At 48.2% G+C, this 19,795-nt stretch overlaps 2 protein-coding genes across 2 annotated transcripts in view; one reads left to right on the top strand and one right to left on the bottom strand.

Moving 5' to 3' along the window:
* The window catches only part of LOC120956551 (translation initiation factor IF-2-like), a 64,816-nt gene extending 57,008 nt beyond the window's left edge, over positions 1–7,808 (top strand). Inside the window, exons 5-6 of the mRNA XM_040378092.2 lie at positions 5,014–5,129; positions 5,235–7,808. Coding sequence (XP_040234026.2) covers positions 5,014–5,129; positions 5,235–6,242 — 1,124 coding nt within the window. The 3' untranslated portion in view covers positions 6,243–7,808. The remainder of the gene's footprint in view (positions 1–5,013; positions 5,130–5,234) is intronic.
* A 5,292-nt stretch (positions 7,809–13,100) lies between these two features.
* Positions 13,101–19,736, bottom strand: LOC120956548 (1-phosphatidylinositol 4,5-bisphosphate phosphodiesterase gamma-1). Its single transcript, XM_049609579.1, has 9 exons — positions 19,232–19,736; positions 18,959–19,160; positions 18,361–18,881; positions 17,584–18,287; positions 17,122–17,515; positions 16,846–17,027; positions 15,311–15,494; positions 14,174–15,242; positions 13,101–14,091 (listed from the first exon to the last, which is right to left on the bottom strand). The coding sequence occupies exons 1-9, from the start codon at positions 19,391–19,393 to the stop codon at positions 13,835–13,837; spliced, it is 3,675 nt and encodes a 1,224-aa protein (XP_049465536.1). The 5' UTR covers positions 19,394–19,736; the 3' UTR covers positions 13,101–13,834.
* Positions 19,737–19,795: the final 59 nt, after the last annotated feature.

The following is a 19,795-nucleotide window of genomic DNA, read 5'->3' as shown; positions in this document are numbered from 1 at the left end:
AGAAGATGTTGGAAGATTTCGGCATTGTCCATTTGAGTATCTGAAAATAGGAAATACAAAAAAATTGTCTGGCAACACCCAGTATCAAACGCTTCGTTCAAGCGATGGCACCAATTTTCCTTCCACCAAGGACCACGATCGTAAAACACACAAAACCCCGGAAAGAAATGCTTCCCGCTGATCAGCGCCACTGGCAGTTTTCGGGGAAATTACGACGCTCGCAGGCGTGGGAGAAGACCCCTTCAAAGCCAAACTCAAAAAAAGGGCCAACAGTTCTTTCATTTGCTCACTTTCCATTTCGTTTCGTGTTTGTTTCATTTGCTCAATATTTCCATGCCCCGTTGTTGTTACACACGGTCCGCCGCGCGCACCCTATGTGGTCCACATTTTGGCGCCATAAATTAAATTGACCGTTGGCGGCGACGGCTGCCCCATTGTTTCACCCCCACCCCCAAGCATATTCGAAAGACACCATTGCGATGAACGTGTGCGTTACCCACGGCACGGCACGGGAAGATGTATGCAATTTATAACCTAAAATGGCATATTTTGTACCACTGATTATATCTCCATCGCTTCCATCGCGAGGCCAGGGATGCGGGATGGGTAAATTTTTGGGGTGATTTATTTAACCGGGGCAATGTAGTTTTGGTGGCTTTGGTTGGCTTTGGCTGCCCTCATGCAAGCGCAGCCGGTGACATGTGGCCGTTCGCTTATCTGCAGCGGACCGATCACGCTGTGTGCGCGCCACACTTTTCGGCGCTCTCGGTGGGAAATGCGAATCGAATGCGGTGCCTGCCACGCTGCGTCCTAACAATCGGACAATCGGAAACCGATCACCAGCTGCGGTGGCGTGGCAATCGGCAAACCCAGTCGTTCGCCCCACAGTCAACAGCCACAGAGAGACGAATTAATAAATTATCACGTAAAATATACGCACACACCGGGGTGTGTCCTCCCGTGGGATCGTGCGTCCCATGTGTGTGTGTGTGTGAACTGCCGCCGGGGACAGACAGAGATTGGAGATGAAAGATGACACGAAAAGTGTGAATTCGAACTTGCTTGCAGCAAGCTCCAATTTCTCAAGTCTTGGAGCAAGCTTCGCTTGGTGAAGGTGAAGCCAATTGATATGACGATTGAGATTATCCTGTCTCGAGTTGATCGTAGTTGCTCTCTTGCGACCATTCTCTTTCAATCCAATCAATTTACCCTTTGTTACACAATACTTGCCTGCACATTATGCACACCAAAGTTCCCTGTTTTTGGGGAGTTTTGTTGGAGCATTGGTTTTGTTTTTTTTGTGTACTGTTTCCAATTGCTTTGACATTCCATCACTCGCGCAATGCAGAAACTGCGTCGAAATGGGGGCGCCAAGATGCCATTAGAGGTGCCACACAATTACACACTGTCACTGTCAATAGAATGCGCCATTTAATTGCACTTTGTGGCGGTGCCACTGCCGCCACCGCCACGCAATCATCGCGATCGATCGTTCGGACTCGATCTCGCCCCGCTCTTGGGAGCAATTTCCGACCATTATTAATAACGAACTAACTCGCATCGCCAGCGCTCGGGCCCGGCCAGACGACTCCACCCGCCTGTGTGCCGGCTACACCCCACCGCGGCTCGCTAATAGAGTTGTGAGTTGGCGACGCGTACTGGCCGCTTGCCGGCTAATGATACTGCGCAAAGGGGTTTCCGTTTCTGCGTGCGGCTGTGCCCGGTGGTCGTCATCTGGTTGATAAATGTCTTTCCTTCGCTCCCGCCTTCCCCTTCGGTGTCCCTCCCGAGCTCAGGCTAATAGTCTTGTTTGGCGTTGTCTTGGGCGTACGCGCGTACGGATGCTTTTGCGCGAATGGAATGTTTCCACCGCTCGGCAGGCATGATTAATAGCAGATCAAGTTTTGGTTTGAAAGGCAAAGATACTTGCTCTGTCTCCCACTATCTTACCACTGGTAAATCACAACCACTTTGCTCGTTTCGGGTGTCACAAAGCATGTTTGGCAAAGGGTGTTTATCGCGATCTTGGGAGCGATCGTTTGACGCGCGCGCGTCTGATGTAACGTGCAGAGCGCAGACAAAGCACGTGTTTTTGGTTCGAAGTGTTCAAACAACACCCAAACAGGTCGTATCCAAATAGGTTTACGAATAATAAAACCCCTCTCCCGATTACCGTATCACGTGCTACGGCGGATCGTTAACCGTAATCTTATCACGCGCTCGCGCGCATCATTAGCTTTACGGCGCAAAACGAGGAATAAAATCGATAAAACCGGCAAAAATCACAACCGCGCATCAAATGGGTAGATAGATTTGTTATCTTAAGTAATCATCGCCCGGGCGAAAAGCGCACCGTGTGCGTTTATTAACCTATATATCCTGCATCAGGAGCACTCGCCATTCCGCGCCAACAAACGATCGTAGCGGCAATCTGTTTCTCTCTCTCTCGACACGGTCTTTCTGTCCGTGGCTTCTCGGTGCCGCCAAAACACACGATGATGTTCTTGTTTTTTCGGCTGGCTGTACCGTACAATCCCAAGGTGGACCCTGGGGCCCGCCATTGCGCCCCAAGCGGTGCACGCTGATGGGGTTTTTCTTCTCTCCATTAACTGCAAATCGATTTGTGGACATCAATTTCCAGCCAAATAGCCTTATGTCCACACACACAGCGACTTCGTTGCACCCTCCCTCTGGTACCCTTTGCCTCCCAGTGCACACTTATTCACACACCGTGCCCTCGGTCACGTCCGCGTCGTAATCGCAATCCGAACGCGCTCTTCTCCACAGTTCTCGCGCCGGCGTTAGGAGCTCGCTAGGTATCTTTCTTCCCCATTTCCCGTCCCTATAGCTCCTCCACTTCCCTCCTATCACACTGTTTTTTTAAGTGATGTCGATTAGCTGCAATTAAAGTGGCTCCTTGCTGTCCGACTCGTGGTCGCCGAACGCGGCCGGCAAAATCGAACCACGAACGTGGCGGCGGCATCGTTCTCGTCCAGCGGGGCACCGATCGAAAGGGGAATTACCTGAATTATTACCCCGTGTCGAACGCCTCCCCACAAGTCCTCCTTCTCCTCATCCTCCTTCTCCCCCTTCCTCCTGTAACTAAGGGTTCTCCCGCAACCAGCCAGTGTGCGTACGAAAGCCGCCGAGACCGACCGGAGCGGCTTGAAGGATTGTCGCATTGCGTAAACAATTGCGCAAAGGCCCGAGCGCGCGCGGGGTTGAGCGGGCGCAAAACACACCACCACACCTCGCTGGTGTGGCGCAAAGTGTGCGCATGGTGCCGCGCACTTTTAGCGCGAAGCCAGGTTGCCATAGGCAGTGTCAAGATGCCGCGACCGCGCGGCTTTGTCGGGGCGCTGGGTCGGGAGGAGAAGCAGGATGCTTTCGATGGAAAATCAATGCATTAGATAATTTCTCTGTTTGTGCTGGCTTTTTTTTCTGTTGTGTAGTTTGCGCGAGGTAATTCACCTGCCGCGAGCGCTCGTTGATGAGGGCGGCTTACTACGAAAGCGAATGGGCGGGCAAACGGTTTGAGCTGCGCATACCATCGAGATTCCATTCTGTTAGCGCGTGAATTATTATCTCACCACATCCGGTGCTAATCAAACATTCCAGAACGGTGGCAGGGCAGAATAATTAGAAGCGATTGACACAGTGCGCCCGCCATTAGTTTGTCGCGCGTTGCAATGTGTGAACCTTCCTGTACCTTGTGCGGTTATGTCGCCTGACACAAATGGTAGATAAATGCTGGATAGGATCGTTGTTTTTTTTTAATTGGAAATCGATTTGTTTGTTTTTATAATTCTGAAAAGTGAAAGCAACAGTTTGCAACTTCCATGGAATAATCTCGCTTGTGAAGGTTCATCGCTTAAGCGATACAGTCGACTGGGCTGTTTTTGCAATACAGGGTTTTCCAAGTCAGTACACATTGTTATTCATCGCATGCAAAATGTTGTTCCACATCGATCTGACATTTCATTTCCATCACAATAATTTTTAATTTCTCCAGCATGATTTTCAACACGACTCAAGCTGGATTGAGTTTCACCGTTCTTTGTTATGTGTTGAAAATTATGTATTGAAACTGAAATTTCATTTTGAATCAAATAAACCATTTGACAGCAGTTGAATAACGTCTTGGATGCGGCGAATAACAATGTTTACATTCGAAACTGACTTGGAAACCCCTGTAAATTAAAAAAAAGGTTCGTCGCTTATGCAGTTTCATACAGAATGGATTTGTTTGCCTAATATTTTAGTTTCTTGCATTTTCCAATGTAAAGTAAGTAAATAACACACTTTACTAATAAAAAAAACTTGTTTCATGTTTGTGAATATTTTCTTTTTGAGTATCATTAAGTTTTCATACTCTTTTTCTCATTGTTGAATTATTTGAATAGATAGACAATATTTTATCCATACAACACTACTGAATTATTAGCAAGTATTTAGCGAAATGTTTAAAAACATGGTCGTTGATGTTTTTCATTTAAAATAAGAATAAAATATAGAACTCGATCTAAAAAATTACAACAAAAAAATACAAAATAAAAGTATTGAAAACATATGTACAGCCAGCATGCATGCAAGCATGTGTAAAACACAGTATCTTACAATTTTTAGTCCAATGTCTTTCAAATGATTTTGTCTTCAAATGCAAGGAAATGCCGTAGGTTTTGCATAAAAGAATAAAAATTTAAACTCATTTAAAGTTTCGAATTGGCAAACTAACTGTCAGAAAAGATAACTTAATGAAAGGTAAAAATGAGGTAAAAAGGATCAAAATGAAAATTGAAATAATTTTTGAGTTTAAAGTCATTTCAAGAGTCTTGAGACCTGACACAATGTTGGATTTCCATAGTTGCACTGGGGATGAAGGGAAAAGAGAGCTATTGAATGAACTTTTGTTCGTGCTCGTAACCGTCTATTAAAAATGCTGACTAGAGACATACAAATCTTCATCTTCACAACTGTTAATGTTTCCCTTTTTCTTCATTTGCCCCATTGCAGAGATTTTCAGTGTCGTTGCCACGAAAATACGCGACAATCGGGTTGCCGTGACGATCTACTCCAAAGAGACGAATTCGTACATCTGCTTCGACAAAAACTGGCGCACCAAGGCGATGGTAAGTGTCAGAGATCAAGTACCTCCCCCCGTCTTCTTTCCACAACCGATCTAACCCCCTCATCCACCCCACACTTACCCTACTCGACCCCTATATATTCCGCAGCGTGCCAAAGGGAACATCTCCAAGCGGTGCATGTTTATCGAGAACATCGAAAAATCGGGCGCCATCCGGTACCGGTCGGTGGTCAACAAGAACCGCTCCCTCGGCTTCCAGAAGAACGGTAAACCGATCGGGCCTGCGCGGGCCGGCAGCCGGAAGCGACCGATCGACGAGCGGTGCTACACCTTCAACCCGTCCGATGTGGGCACGAAGCATCCGGACGTACTGTCGCAGCCACCACCAGCACCACCATCATCATCACCACCACCACCACGGAAGCAGGAAGCGAATCTTCCATCACGTCCACAGCCACCGCCACCGCCGTCACCACCACTACCGCCACAGCCACGCCACCGGCACCATCGGCAGCAGGACGTCGCGTCGCGCAAGGATGCGTCGGTCGGGGAGGCGAACGCCAGCGGCAACTCGCTGCTAGCGGCCGGGCCGTCGCCCGACCAGCACCGACAGTCGCCGACGAACCGGCACCGGCACAAACACGGGCTGGTCGGTCGGACGGGTGGTGGCAAGAACCACCAGCACCAGCACCAACACCAGCAGGCAGCAACAGGACACCCGAATCTCGATACTGGCGCGAGCGGAGCGATCGCGCCCACCCTGTCCTCGCTGTACGGCGCCATGCTGGACGACCGTGGTTCGCTGGTGCGGGCCTACGGCAAGGGTACGCACCGCCGTAGCCACCTCAACTCGTACGCGTCCGCCCCGGGCGAACTGGCGGCACCGTCGCTGCCCGCCGCCATCGTCACCAAGCTGCCGCCAAAGGTGGCGGGGGCAGGAGCGCCCGCCGGCAGTGGCAGCCTGCTGCTGGACGTCGTCGGCCAAGGGGGACTCTTCCGCAAGGAGCCGGCCAATGGTCGCAGCCAGGCGGGAGGAGGAGCAGCAGCAGCAGCAGCAGCGAGTGGGCGGAAAAAGTCGGCCGTCAGGAACGCGCCACCCTCCAGCAAGCAGCAGGGAGCGAGCACGCGAGGGAGAGACAAAAGGGCGTCGGGTTGAGCAGCCGCCCACCCGACTCAACCGAAAACCCACCCACCATCCCCGTTCTCACCGCCTCATCCTGCGCCTTTGCGAGGGGATGGCCCCACCTTTACAACAACAACAAACAACAAAAACCCGCTTGTTGGAGCTTTAGCCCCATTTTCTCTATTAGTGTTCACACACACACACACACGCACACACGCACAGGAGCAGGACAGGAAGGAAGCAGCGAACCGTGACCGATTCGGAGGGAGTGTGTGTGTATGTGTGAGAGAGAGTGTTTGTGTGTAAAACGAAGAATGGTTAGCATATTACTATATTATTATTATATTAATATTATTATTATGATTATTAATATTATTATTATTATTAAAATTATGCTAGGTATGCTAAGTATGATAATATATGTATACACACCCACACACACACACATACACACACATACACAGACAGACAGACACACACACACGCACCTGCATGTAATATTATAGTTTTGTGACGTTCCAATGGGGTTTTAAGCCTTCCTCTTTAGTGTGTAGAATAGAGAGAGAGAGAGAGAAACAGAGAGTAAGTGTGTGTGTGTGTGTGTGTGTGTGTGTAAATGTATGATTTAGGGCACGACAAGTTTATACTTCCTTTTCTTCTTGTGTAACGTGATCTATTTTGCAAGGTTCGTTTAAATAGGCCGTTAATCGAGCGATAAGATGCTTGTGTGACGGGATGAATGATAGACAGGCGTACACACACAAACACACACACACGCACACGCGCGTGCACATTGCCATAAAAAACCTCCAAACCATACTCCACCTATTTGCAAGAGTGGGTGGGACAACACAAAGGTTCAGTGCAATTGAGTGAGGCGTGTATGGTGTACGGCATCAAATCCAAAGGACGAACGCGCACACACACACACACACCGAGGGGCACACGAAGGGCCAGGGAGGACAAAAAGCAAGCAGGGGGGGAGCAAATTGAAATGGGCCATTTTTTAGGTGAAAAAAGCTACAAAAAACACACACACACACAAACACGATTGCGTTCAAGCTTTAATTTTGCGCATCGGTAGCCTCTCTATTGTAATTGTTTTTCCTTTTTTATTTAGAAGCTTTTTTTAAAGAAACCCCCAACAACAGTACCGGTCTTGAGCGGTTTTCCACGAGCCTTTGTAGCCCTTTTTCTCCTTAGTATAGCGGCAAGGAAGGAAAAAGAAAATTTTGCAAATTTTGTTTATTCCATTTGCCTTTTGATAACGTCAACAGAAAAATATTAAAAATAATTAAAAGACAAACGAAACGGAACAAAATAATTAAAGCGCACAGTAGCGGGGAACAAAACCCCAACAAAGTGGGCAGATGTGAGGCAGGTTTTTGGGGGCAGGAGCGTCCATGTGGCCGTTAGCGTTGCAACGGCTCTGCAATAAATTGTGCCATGAGAGAAAGAGGAAGTTGAACTGCAAATGATAGAAGGGAAGGGAATGATAAGGATTGAAAAGAAAAAAAAGAAGCTATTTGCTTCATCCTCCACTTTCATTATTGACAATAGAAAGCTAGATAGAGCGCTGTGCGTGTGTGTATGTGTGTGGTTTAAGAAATAAACAAAAAAGACAGGAAAATAGAGGTTAACAGAAAGATACAGTAATACAGTTTACTAACAGTCTCATAGCGTGTGCTAGACGTGTTGTGTGTTGTGTGTGTGTGTAGTGTAGCCATGGGCAAGCCAAGAGGGTATTAGTAGTGTGGTGGTAGTAGCAGTACTTTGTAGTAGCTGAGGTGTAGTGTCTAGTGTTAGTCGAGCCGGTAGCAGTAGGTTTGCTGAAGCGCGCGCGCGCGCGCGCATATTGATTAGGAGCAGGAACGAACGAAAGCAAACAAAAACCGCAGCGCAAGAAATGATAAGGAAGAGTTCATGAAAACAAACAAACAAAATTGTGCCTTTTCTTGGTCCTTTCCACGAGCCTTTCAATAAGCAGCAGCAGCAGCAGCAGCAGCCGCCGCATGCTAGCCACTTTTCAAGCGAAAACGTCTAAACTAAACGCAATACACACAAACAAACAAGTATGATAATAATTAGTAACGCAGTACAGAACAATAACTCGGGCAGTGGTGAATGTTAGTAGTACAGCAGCAGCAGCAGCAGCAGAAAGCTTCACTACACAGCCCGGCCTTTTAAATCCAATTTCACTCTTGCGCTTTGCAACGGAAAAAAGGAACCCTGCAAAGAAAAACACATCCTTAGACGACTGCCTGACGCTTGCCTCCCTTTTTGCCAGCCAATTATGTTCTCCAATACACACACACAAAAAAAAAAAAAAACAAACAATAGTACCGCACATAAACGCACCGCTGCGCGTCCACTTGCTCGTTTGCGTGTCGGCTTGCGCATGGTGCGGTTCGTCGCGCGCAGCGCGTTTAGCTCTCCGTGTCACCGTTGTTGGTTTACGTTTTCTCCTAGGGCTTACAGAGCTATGGGGTGTGTTTGTAATCACGAGCACACGATGTCTACAATATATCAGTATTACCAGTAATAACCACAGCAATATTTAACATACACAAGCGCACACACAGACACTCACGCATGGAGAAATCCTTGCGAGGCTTGCTTGGATTGTTACTATTATTGCTCGACCACGACAGGAGCGACAGTTGCCCAGGAATATGTAGTGGACTCTGTAGTGTATTGTATGTGTGTGTGTGTGTGTGTGTTTAATTTCAAACCACGTTGCCATTTCGAATATTGCGCGTTGAGTGCCTCTAGTTCGCGCGATTAGTATTTTTTGTTTAGTAACGGATCGGTACATGTATCCGAATAGTGTAGAGTAGAACAACAAAAACACACACACAAATACTTTCTTTTTGTTAAATGGTGTGTGTGTGTGTGTGTGTGCGTGTGTGTGTAGTATAGCAACCCACTGAGAGTGTTTGTGTTGGTCTTCTTTTTTTTGTCGAGCTGAATAGAACCTCCAGTATTTATGGTCAAGCTTATGGTAAGGCTTACTGTGTATGAAATGCTAAGATGATTGAGAGATGAAGTCGAAGAGAAAGTTAAAAGTAAGGGAAAGGATTTTCAAAGCGATGGAATCAAGGAAAAGAAGAAAACAAAAGAATAAAAGACATAAACAGAAATAGAATACATGTAGAGCACAGAAAAGGACAGTAAAAACAGAACAGAACAGAATAAGAAAAAGAAAAGGACAGTAAAATACAACAAGCAAAATGAAGCAAACCATTAGAAACAGTTGAAAATTGATTTAAAAAAAAACATTAAACAACACAACACAACCACCTACATGCACACACACACACACACACGCACGTACACACTCAAGCACACTCACTCACAAAAGTTTGAATTTGAATTATTAGTGACAGTTTGGGGAAAACTCTCAACTAGCAATTATTCTTCACGGTTTTGCAGCCTAGAACCTTTCTGAAAAGTATCTATTTAAACAAAAACAAAACAATCACACACACACACGTGGAAAAGACGCAATTTAAACATTTACCCTATTTTACACTATATTACACACGCCTCCCCGCCACTATACACCGTAAATACACCTACCTTACTCATGATACCCACCCACCCAAAAAAAAAAAAAAGAATTAATTACAAAATAAATAAACTAAATAAGCGTAATTTCGACGAAGCGATACACAACGTGCGCCGCACAGCCACCGTTTTTTGCACCACGTGCGCGCGCTTGCGCGATATTTGCAATTTAGAAACGTATAAAAAGGAAAAGAAGAATAAGTAAAAAGGCAGAACAAAGTACGCGAGCAGGTCAGAGGGCAATTTAAATTAAAGTTATTAAAAGCAGAACAAAAACAAAACATACACACACTATATTAGAGGTGGAAAGCGTACACTTACACTACAAAACAAATTATAGAGCACAACAAAAAACAAACAAACTAACTAACAAAAACACACTGAAATCAATCTCATAAAAAGTGGATTAGCTTACAGCTTAACTCACAACCACCTTCACTAACCACCACCACCACCATCACCACTACTTCCACCGTTAACCCAGCAGGGAATTAAGCGCAGGACAAGGCAGTGCTGAGTGCCACTGTGTGTCTGTGTGTCTGTGTTCTGTTTGTGTCGTAGAACAAGAGGATAACGCCAACCTGGTCGTTTAATGCCAATTAATATTAACGCTCGCAGCAGCAGCAGCAGCAGCAGTAGTAGCAGCATGTTGAAGAATCTCGAAATTAATGTAACTTCCGAAATATAGTAATGCAACAGCGCCAACGCATGCAGCAATGGGCAGCAAAACGATAAGCAAAAATAAAAATAATAATAATAATAATAATAATAGCAACAAAAACCCGAAAACAGAAGAAAATAGAGATGAAAAATACATAACTAAACACACACACACACACACACACACACAAACACAGTGCCCAGGCGTGTGATACGAGCGAGAGGCGAGCGAAAGGGAAAAATGACTAAGAAAGACACACAAACACACAAAAAAGCGGAATAATTTTGAGAAAAAGGAGAAGAAGAAGAAGAAGAAGAATAAGAAGAAAGAAGAAAAAGAAAGGAGAAAGAAGAAAGAGGAGAAAAGAAGAAGAATGAAAAAGAGGAAGACAAATGAAGAAAAACGCTTACGCTAATAATATATATATAAAACAAAACAAACAACATCAACAAGCAAAAAAAAACAATAAAACGCCAACAGTTAATGATAACATTCCAATTATAACCGCACCACGAACAGAGCATTCCGATTTGAAATCAAAAAGAACAGTGAAAAACAGTAGCAGATTAAGAGGAGCAGGAGGAAAAAGATGAACAAAAAAACATAACGCGCGTAGCATCGTTTCGTTGATTTATGATCGTTTTCGATTTTTTTTTGTTCGTTCTATGTGTGTGTGTATGAGAGGGGCAGGGGGTGTGGGGGGGTTGATTAGGGGAAGGAGAAGTGAGATGACATTTCATGTCCAGTTGATCACAGATCTTATCAGGGCAAAAGGAGGGGGAGGGGGGGGGGTGAGAGGGAATTCACAGTTTTTGCTCCTGTCTCTTTCTGCGCTTTAATCGCGCTTGACGAGTTTGTTTGCGCTTGGCACGTGTGGTCCTTTTTTAGCCGGTTTGAATCCTAATTAAATGGAGAAAGAGCATTGAGAGCAACGAGAGGGAGAGAGATAGACACACACAGTGAAGGTGTCACAAGCTGATTCTGATCTTTGTGCAACATGGCTACATGGATTGCGAAATCGTACTTTTCCGTGGATCGTACATCTTCACTCCCACACAGCTCCCCACGTGGCATGTAGCAGGCCATGCTTTCTCGTGTCTCGCGGAAGCCATTGTAAAAATAAAGGGTTTTTTGTTTGCGCGCCAACAACGCTTCCCGCTAGATAGATAGTCTTCATCAGAGCGGGCTCATCATTGCCGCCCGGGCACACATGACATTATTGGGAACGTTTTCTTTTTTTTCTTCTTTTTCTTTCGTTTAAGCAACTTGTATAAAAACACACACTCAAAACTTGTATTAATATGTTCTTCTAAGTTTAAAAAAGGGATGTATGGAACCCCGCCCCAGTTGGATAGGGCAGAAAACAGAGAGAGAGAGAGAGAGAGAGAGAGAGAGAGAGAGAACGAGAAAAAGTCTCTTTGAAACAAATCTTAGCCGATAAAACAATGCTAGAACATTACAGAAAAGGGAATAGGGAACAGCAAAGGAAGAATCAGAAGTCATACAAATAGAATGATACCCTCACACCCACACACACACACACACACACATCGGAGGAGAGGACGGGGGGACAATTTTTCACTTTTTCAAACCCATTTTTGCTTCAATCATTATTGCAGCAAAACAAAAAAATCAAAAATCACGATCAATGTACTACCAACTAAAGAATGCCATTTTCATCTAGAAGCGCAGGATCCTTCGCGTAATAGGACCTTTCATCTGATTCACCACAACCCCCCCCCCCCCGCTCCCTCCCTCCACCGACCCTCACCATTTGCCACCCACCCCGCAAAAATGCCGTTTATTTATTCTGTAATGATTTTGTTTTTTTGCAAGAAAAAAAAAACCAACTTATTTAAGTAATAAATTATCTACCACGACAATAATCGTTCATTGTCAACAGCAATAACTGTGGAGCGGTTTTTGTGTTTTTTGTGTTTTTGTGTTTTGCTTGTTATACGCTGTGTACCAACTTAAATTGCCAACGTTGATAGCAATTTAAAAACTGGGGAAAGAAATCTGTATTTTATTTTATTTTATTTGCATTCCCTTTTTCTTCCGCTGCTGATTTTGTTGCCCATTGCTTCCGGATCGTTCGCTTTCATCTCGCTTCGCAACGCTTCTAGAGAGGACGGCAGAGGACGATGGCCACTATCAAAAGTGCTTTATTTTTAACCGAACCTCGCCGACCGAAATATGGCCGGCGGCGTTGGGTGGAAACAGCGGAAAAAAGCTGCCTGCATGCGCTGCCCCATCGAGCCAAGATAATGACGATGAAAGCAGGGAACCATATGCGCTTACAAACAAGCAGAAAAAAACGCCTGTCCCATCGGGAGGAGGATGCGCACAGCGATAGGGAACCGTGGCACGTGTCGCAATAATTCATTTATGGTCCATCACTTTTTGCGCCATTCCCGCGATGATCGCACAACGATGCGCGAGCGCGCTACAATAAAACGGTTCGATTACACTCCTTTTACGCTCTTTTTTAATTCAATTAAAAAGCGGAAAACATGATTCATGCGCTCGTTAACGATCGTCATATGAAAGTGTACGCAACGGCGAAGGACACACACACACGCATACGCGCGACATAATTTCTTTCATTTTCATCTTCTGTGTATTACACACCGTGGGGTTGTTGCGCATCGAATCAAAACCGATCACATACACACACTTTATTGCTTTCATCACTTGTACATAATGTAACACATTTATGGCTTTTCCTATTGAATGCTTCAGTTAACGTCTTCTTCTTCTTCTTCTTTTTCTTTTTGTTCCATTTTTGTTCAATAAGCTCACTGGTTTCCATCCATACACCGACCAAACCGATGGTGCGGTCCGATCATTTTAACCCTTGGATCCTTGCCTCCCCGGGGGGCAAGAATCTTACACAACGATGCTGTGTAGCAGATGCTCCCATTGTACCCGATTTGTGTGCGCATTGTGGTGCTGCTACCCGTGTTTTTCCCCTGTTTCCTGTGTGTGATTCTGTGTAACAAACCCTTAGACACCATTTAATGATCGCTTAACTGATTATAAATCTTTTTTACGCTTTTGCTTTTGCAATATATGTGTATATATATATATATATCTATATCTATACAATGTAGTATAATGGTAGAGGCACATTCGATTGTTGCGCGTTTCGCGCCATTGTTGTACACAAAAAAACATCCACACACACTCACACACACGCACACAGACGTAACATGCTTTCGTGTCAAATACTGTTCAAACGCTAGATTAGCATTCGTTCTCTAGACTCCACGATCGATAAGCCACATTGCGGGTAAGACACAGCGGAAACCAAAACACAGTGAAAGAAACGATAGGGAGAGAGAGAGAGAGAGAGCGAGAGAGTGACAATCCGTAACCCGGGGCACGTCCCGGGGCGTCACTCCGTCTGCAGTGGCCGGATGCTGGTGTGCACCAGCAGTGTGGCCAGCTCGAGCTCCTCGCTGTACTTGTTGCGCAGCACCACGCTCCGGTAGCCGGTGCGGATCGAGCCGAGCGGAAAGACGGCCTGGCCAATAAAGTTCGGCTCGCCGAACATGTCCTCGTCCTGCACCTCGAACCGTATCATCGCAAAGTGTGGATTCGCTATCCGAAACTCGCAGATTTCGTTCCAGATCGGGTTCAGCCCGTTGTCCGCTTTGAAACGAGAAAGAAAATTGTTATCAAATGCAATGCTGGTAAGTAAAGGCACGCATACAGCCACGCGTGACACACCTACCTATCGCTCTGGTACGATGCTTGATGCCACCGTCGAACGATGCGCCCAGCACTTCCACCTCCACCAGCGGGCTGGTAATGTTGCGGCTCACCTTGCACAGATTGCGCCCGCCAATGATGCGCACGTTCACGATCACCTCGCCCACCCCGACCAGCGTGTTCGGATCGGTCGGATCGAACTCATCGCGAAACATAAACTCCGGCTTCAGCAAGTACCCGCAACCGCCATTGTCCCGAAACTTGGCCTGATTCAGCTGCATCGGTTTGTCCGGCGTCTGGAAGTTGAGCGCAATCATCTGCGACCCACAGTTCCACAGTGCCGTCGGATGGTAGTTGGACGAGTCGAGCCGCTGCCCCTTCGGGTACACCCGGCTCAGATGGTTCCGGTGGTAGCGCACAAACAGGGCGCGCGTTTCCGCCTGCAGAAAGTACTTTTCCGCCTTCGTCTCCGGGAAGCTGGACATTTCGTAAAACACCCACGCCGTCGGATGATGCTTGAACGGCACGCTGCGGCAGTAGATGATCAGATCCGACATCTCCTTGGCGACGCGCGAGTTGCGCTCCATCTTGCGCCGCTCGTTCTCCATCGCGCTCGCGTTCTGCGCCGCCTCCTTGATCGCGCACATCCACTCGTACGCCAGTTCTTTCGTCTGCACGCCCACCTCGAACACGTTCTGCATCGTCGGGTTTTGGATGCGCAGGATGCGCTCAATGTCCGGATGGTTGCTGTACGCCATCTCCACCACCGCCCCATGCACGTCCAGCGAGCCCTTCTGCAGGCTGCCCAGCATCAGCGGCTCGTTGGCGCCCTCCTCCACCAGCGTCCCGTCGTCCATCGCGCTCAGCTCCTGCACGTAGTTGGCGGGGAAGTAGTGCTGCCGCTTGCCACCGTAATCGCCCAGCCACCAGTCGTTGCCCCGCTTCACCACGTTCGTGATGATGGCGTGCTTGCAGAACGACAGCTCGTCGTCCCGCTGCGCCTTGTAGTCGTACAGCGCCTTTACCGTCACGTTTTCGTTGGTAACCGTGGCCGGATCCATATACCCGTAGCCGCCACTTTCCTCCGGAACCTGTGAAAAATTCAAAATGGAACTTTTGGAACGGAAAAGTCCTACAAAACAGGTGGACCAACACTTACATCCATCGTGTTGATGCGGCGTATCATCTCGCGCGGTATCGGGTACGTGAGCGTCACCTTCCGGTACAGTGGGTGCTTCGAGTAGAAGTTGACCAGATCGACCAAACTTTCAAACTCCATCCCGCCCATCTCGTACAGGCGGCCTTCCACCCGGATCCGGCAGTGCTTAAACTTACCGTGCGCGCTGCCAAGCAGAAGAGAATGAAGAAGTTAGTCACGATTTGAGCCAAACCGTCAAACACTAGTGGTGGGAGCTCGGAATCGGACCTACCCGAGTACGATTCCGTGTTCGGAATCCATTCCGGAGCTGATTCCGATATTGGTGTTGAATCCGATTCCGGAGCCAATTCCGGAGTTGACACCGGAACCAGAATTGGTATTAGCTCCGGAATGACAATCAGTTAATGAATTGAAATAAGAAGTTTCAGAAGCGAAATCGGACCAGGAATTTCCATGAGTATTGATCGTTTAGCAGTAAATTTGGATTTTTTTGCGGACGTAGCATCCTTGGACCCAAATGCATAGTCCTATGGAGATGCCGGATCCGGCTCCGATTCCGAAACCGATTTCGATTCCGGAACCGAGTCTGATTCCGGAACCGGTTCTGATTCCGGAACCTATTCCAGAGCCAATTCAGAATCCGATTCCAGAACCAACTCCGGAGCCGGATTCCTATTTCAGAGACGATTCCGATTCTGATTCCGGAGCCGATTCCTATTCCGGAGCCGTCTCTGATTCCGGAGCCGATTCCGGAGTAGAATCCGAAGCCGTTTCCGGTGTCGACTTCGATTCCGGACTCGACTCCGAAATCAGAATCGACCAGATAATCACAATATGATCCAGAAACGGCATCAGAATTGACTCCAACTCCATTGGAATTAGTTGCGGAATGACAATCAGTTCTTGAATACAAATTTAGAAATTTAGAAGCGAAATCAGTTGGGGCATCTCTATCAGAACTCATCGTTTACAAATAAATTTAGATTCTTTGCGGCTATCAATACGTAGCATCATTGGACCCAAATGCCTATTCTTATGGAGATGCCGAAACGGACTCCGATTCCGAAGCCGATTCTGATTTTGAAACAAATTCCGATTCCGAGGCTGATTTAGATTCCAGACCTGATTCCACCTCCGGAACCAATTCTAATTCCGAAACCGATTTTGATTTTGAAGCCAATCCTGATTTCGGAACCGATTTTGATTCTGATTCCGAAGCCGGTTCTGGAGCCAATTCCGGAGCTGTTTCCCATGTCGAAACCAAATTTGGAGCCGATTCCTATTCCAGAGCCGACTTCGATTCCTGAACCAATTCCGAATACGGAACCGATTTTGATCCCAGAACCGATTCCGATTTTGATTCCAGTCCTGGAACCAATCCCGGAGCCGATTTCGATTCCGGAGCCGATTACAATTCCGAACCTACAAACCGAAATCGATTCCAGAAAACATCGGAGCTAGCAGGAATCGATTCCGCCGAAAACTTCATGCTTCCCATCACTACAAAAAACACACACACACAAACGAACGCTTACCGAAACGATATAACGAATGCTTTCGGTCCCTTTTCACTCGGTCGCACCAGAAAGGCGCCATCCTGCGGTATCTGGTTGAGCACGATTTCCGACTGTTCGCGCGTGGTCGTCTGGTGGTACCATTCCTTCGTCTCGTGCTTGTTCGGCTGGGGGACCGGTTCCTTTAGTGTGATGTAAAATTCCTACCAATACAAAAAGAAGAAAAAACAAACAAAATGCATTTAATGATAAAGAAAGGGATGAATTACTTCACCCAAAAACCGATGATGCACCTACCGCACTTCGCAACGCATTCTGCCGGTAGTACATGATCAAACTGTACAGACTTTCGAACAGCACGTTCTCCATCAGGTAGTACTTCGTCACGCCCTTGTCCTGCTTGAGCTTGATGCGACAGTGGTTTGGTTTGCCCTGACGCCAGAACGACAGACAGTAGTCCCCCACGAAGGTGACGCTTTCGCGCACGAGAAACGTCCCATCGCCAAGGTGCGAAAACTGTTGCAGCAACTTTTCCGCCTCCTCGCGTCCCCCCGACAGCTTGCCGTGGAACCAATTCTCGCCAAAGTGTAACTCATCGTTCGACAGCACTGCCCCGTCCCGGGACTGTCGGTTGGTGGCGAATCCGTTCTCTTCGCGCTCGTCATCCCGTCCATCCGCGTCACGATCGGGGCTGCGATGGGGTTGAGGTAGTGCAATGAATCCCGTCAAACTACATGAAGCCCCCTCCACGGTACTTACCGCTGACTGTCCGTGTAGAAGAGCTTGTGCTGCGTCAGCACGAAAAAGTGCGCATTCCAGCCCTTGTCCACCGGGTCCTCCAGGTAGAGGATCCCGTTCTTCACCGTGTTCCGTATGTCCAGCTCGCTCTCATCGTTGCCGCGCATCAGTACGGCCGACTCCTTGCCCGCCTCGTCCACCACCAGCATCCCGTTCTCCGGCAGCTTCTTGTGCTTCAGTATAATCTTGCGCTTCAGCTGCTGCGGCGACGGTAGCTGCGCTTCCGCCTTGTCGATCGGTTGCGTCAGCAGCATCTCCCCGAACACTTCCAGCATCGCTTGCGCCATCCGGCGCTGCTGCGTCAGCGAGCAGTTCTGCTCGATCGACAGTATCAGCGGGTACTCGGACGTGATGAACGCGTGCTCCTTGATCGTGCGTATCACGTCCATAAACTTGATGCGCGTCGTGAACGTGTGGCCGTGGAAGATGAGCGGCATATTGTCCGGCCCGTCCCAGCAGTCCAGCTCGATGCAGCGGCACCCCATGCGCAGCGCCCGGGCGTACGCTTCGACCGACGATTCGCTGGAAAACTGGTCCCCGGTTAGGTAGGTGTTGTGCGACGACGAGATCCAGTAGTGGGCGAGCGGGCGGCTCATGTCCTGGTACACCGTGTCGCACCGCTTGTCCCAGATTTCGTTTTGGCGGGAAAACAGAAAATCAATAAACTGAAACGAGCACACGAGAAAAGATGTTTTTTCGTTATCGCGGATTGCAAAAATCTCACTTTCGAACGCTTACCTCATGCAGCCGAAGGTACGGTTCGCTCACGTCGCGTGCCGGATCCTGGATGTAGTCGTTGATGAACTTCGCCACCGTTTCCTCACTGTGCCCACCACCGGGACTTCCCTCGTCCTCCTGCTGCTCTTTGGTGAGAAAGCGGCGAAACTCTTGCAGCGTCACCGTCTCCCCGTTCTGGCTGTACGTGGCCATCCGCAGGCCGTCAAAGTACTCCGGCAGCGAGGCCGGCGGCAGTATCAGCCGCTGGTACAGGCGGGTAAAGTCGTCGAACCCGAGCTCGTTGCGGCGCCGCGTGTCCACCTCGTGGAAGACTTCGTTCAGCTTGGCGGTGGATATTTTGCAGTTAATCTTCGGCAGAAAGGACCGCACGTCCTTCAGGCTGGCCGTGCCGTTCGCCTCCATCAGGTAGAATTCGCGCCGCAGCCAGCGCTCTATCTGCAGCCAGTACGGGGCGCTCACCGTGTCCGAGATCAGATACTTCAGTCCTTTCAGCCACATGTCCGCTTCCTTTTCGGAGAATGCTACAATAAGGAGAAAATGTGTTTCATTGGTAAAGGATTGTCCTTTATGGCGCAGTGCTTGCCCACGAGTCACTCACCCACGATCGAAACGGTGCGCAGCTTAAAATCATTCCCGTGCAGGATGACGAAACATTTGCGCGGTTCGCTCTTCTTGGCCTCTTCCGGCCACTTCTCAAAGTCTTTCGACTTTTTGCCGGGCCGCACCTCCTTCACCTCGCGCAGCTCCAGCGACCCCTCGTAGTTGCTGCGCCCGTTCGTCTGCACCGAGGACCAGATGATCTGGAAAGGGCGAATCGATTGCATTAGTGTTCCGTTCCGGCTACCATATGGTGTGCCCCACCATCACCAACCTGTCGCGTTTCGCGGCGCAGCATAAGCGTTTTCTTTTCCGGCCGTTTGCGGGGGTAAAACTTCTGGATCAGGGTGCCCCGCTCGAGCTGGCAGATGATCTGTTCCATCTCGCCGAGCGCCGCCAGGCAGCTGGTGCCCGTTCCGCCGATGCTGAAGCTCATCCTGTTGCCACACGTTTCTTCCCTTTTTCCCCCTCTTTGGGGGCCCAAAATTGCGTTGCGCTGGCAGGAAACGAACGAATCGCGCGCACACACACAGAGGCCTCTCGTTCTTTCGTTCTTCCAGGAGACTATTATATCCGGGGGCACTATTATATCGACGTGGATCGGGCGCTGCGGGAACGGTGCGTGTCCACGATCTCGGGAAACATTGTGCCCCGTTTCGAAACTACCAAGAAGGCAACGGGGACGGGAGGGAAAAGAAAGTTTCCGTCCGTCCTATCGTCGACAGGAAAACTTAAGCTCGCGAGAGAGAGGAAAAAAGAAAACAAGAATAATAAACGTTGGTCGGATGTGAAACGTCAAACGCCAGCGCACAAGTGATTCACGGTGGAGGGGCCGGCT

This window comes from Anopheles coluzzii, chromosome 3, assembly GCF_943734685.1.
Source record: "Anopheles coluzzii chromosome 3, AcolN3, whole genome shotgun sequence".
Classification (NCBI taxonomy): Eukaryota; Metazoa; Arthropoda; class Insecta; order Diptera; family Culicidae; genus Anopheles; species Anopheles coluzzii.
Note: the sequence above shows the minus strand (reverse complement) of the source record. Positions and strands in the feature narration are given on the sequence as shown.

Coding starts and splice junctions, on each gene's coding strand:
- LOC120956548 (XM_049609579.1), bottom strand. CDS start 19,393: ATGAGCTTCAGCATCGGCGGAACGGGCACCAGCTGCCTGGCGGCGCTC. Junction 18,288..18,360: donor CGTACCTTCGGCTGCATGAG/GTAAGCGTTCGA, acceptor TGCTCGTTTCAG/TTTATTGATTTTCTGTTTTC. Junction 15,243..15,310: donor GCCGCATCAACACGATGGAT/GTAAGTGTTGGT, acceptor AATTTTTCACAG/GTTCCGGAGGAAAGTGGCGG.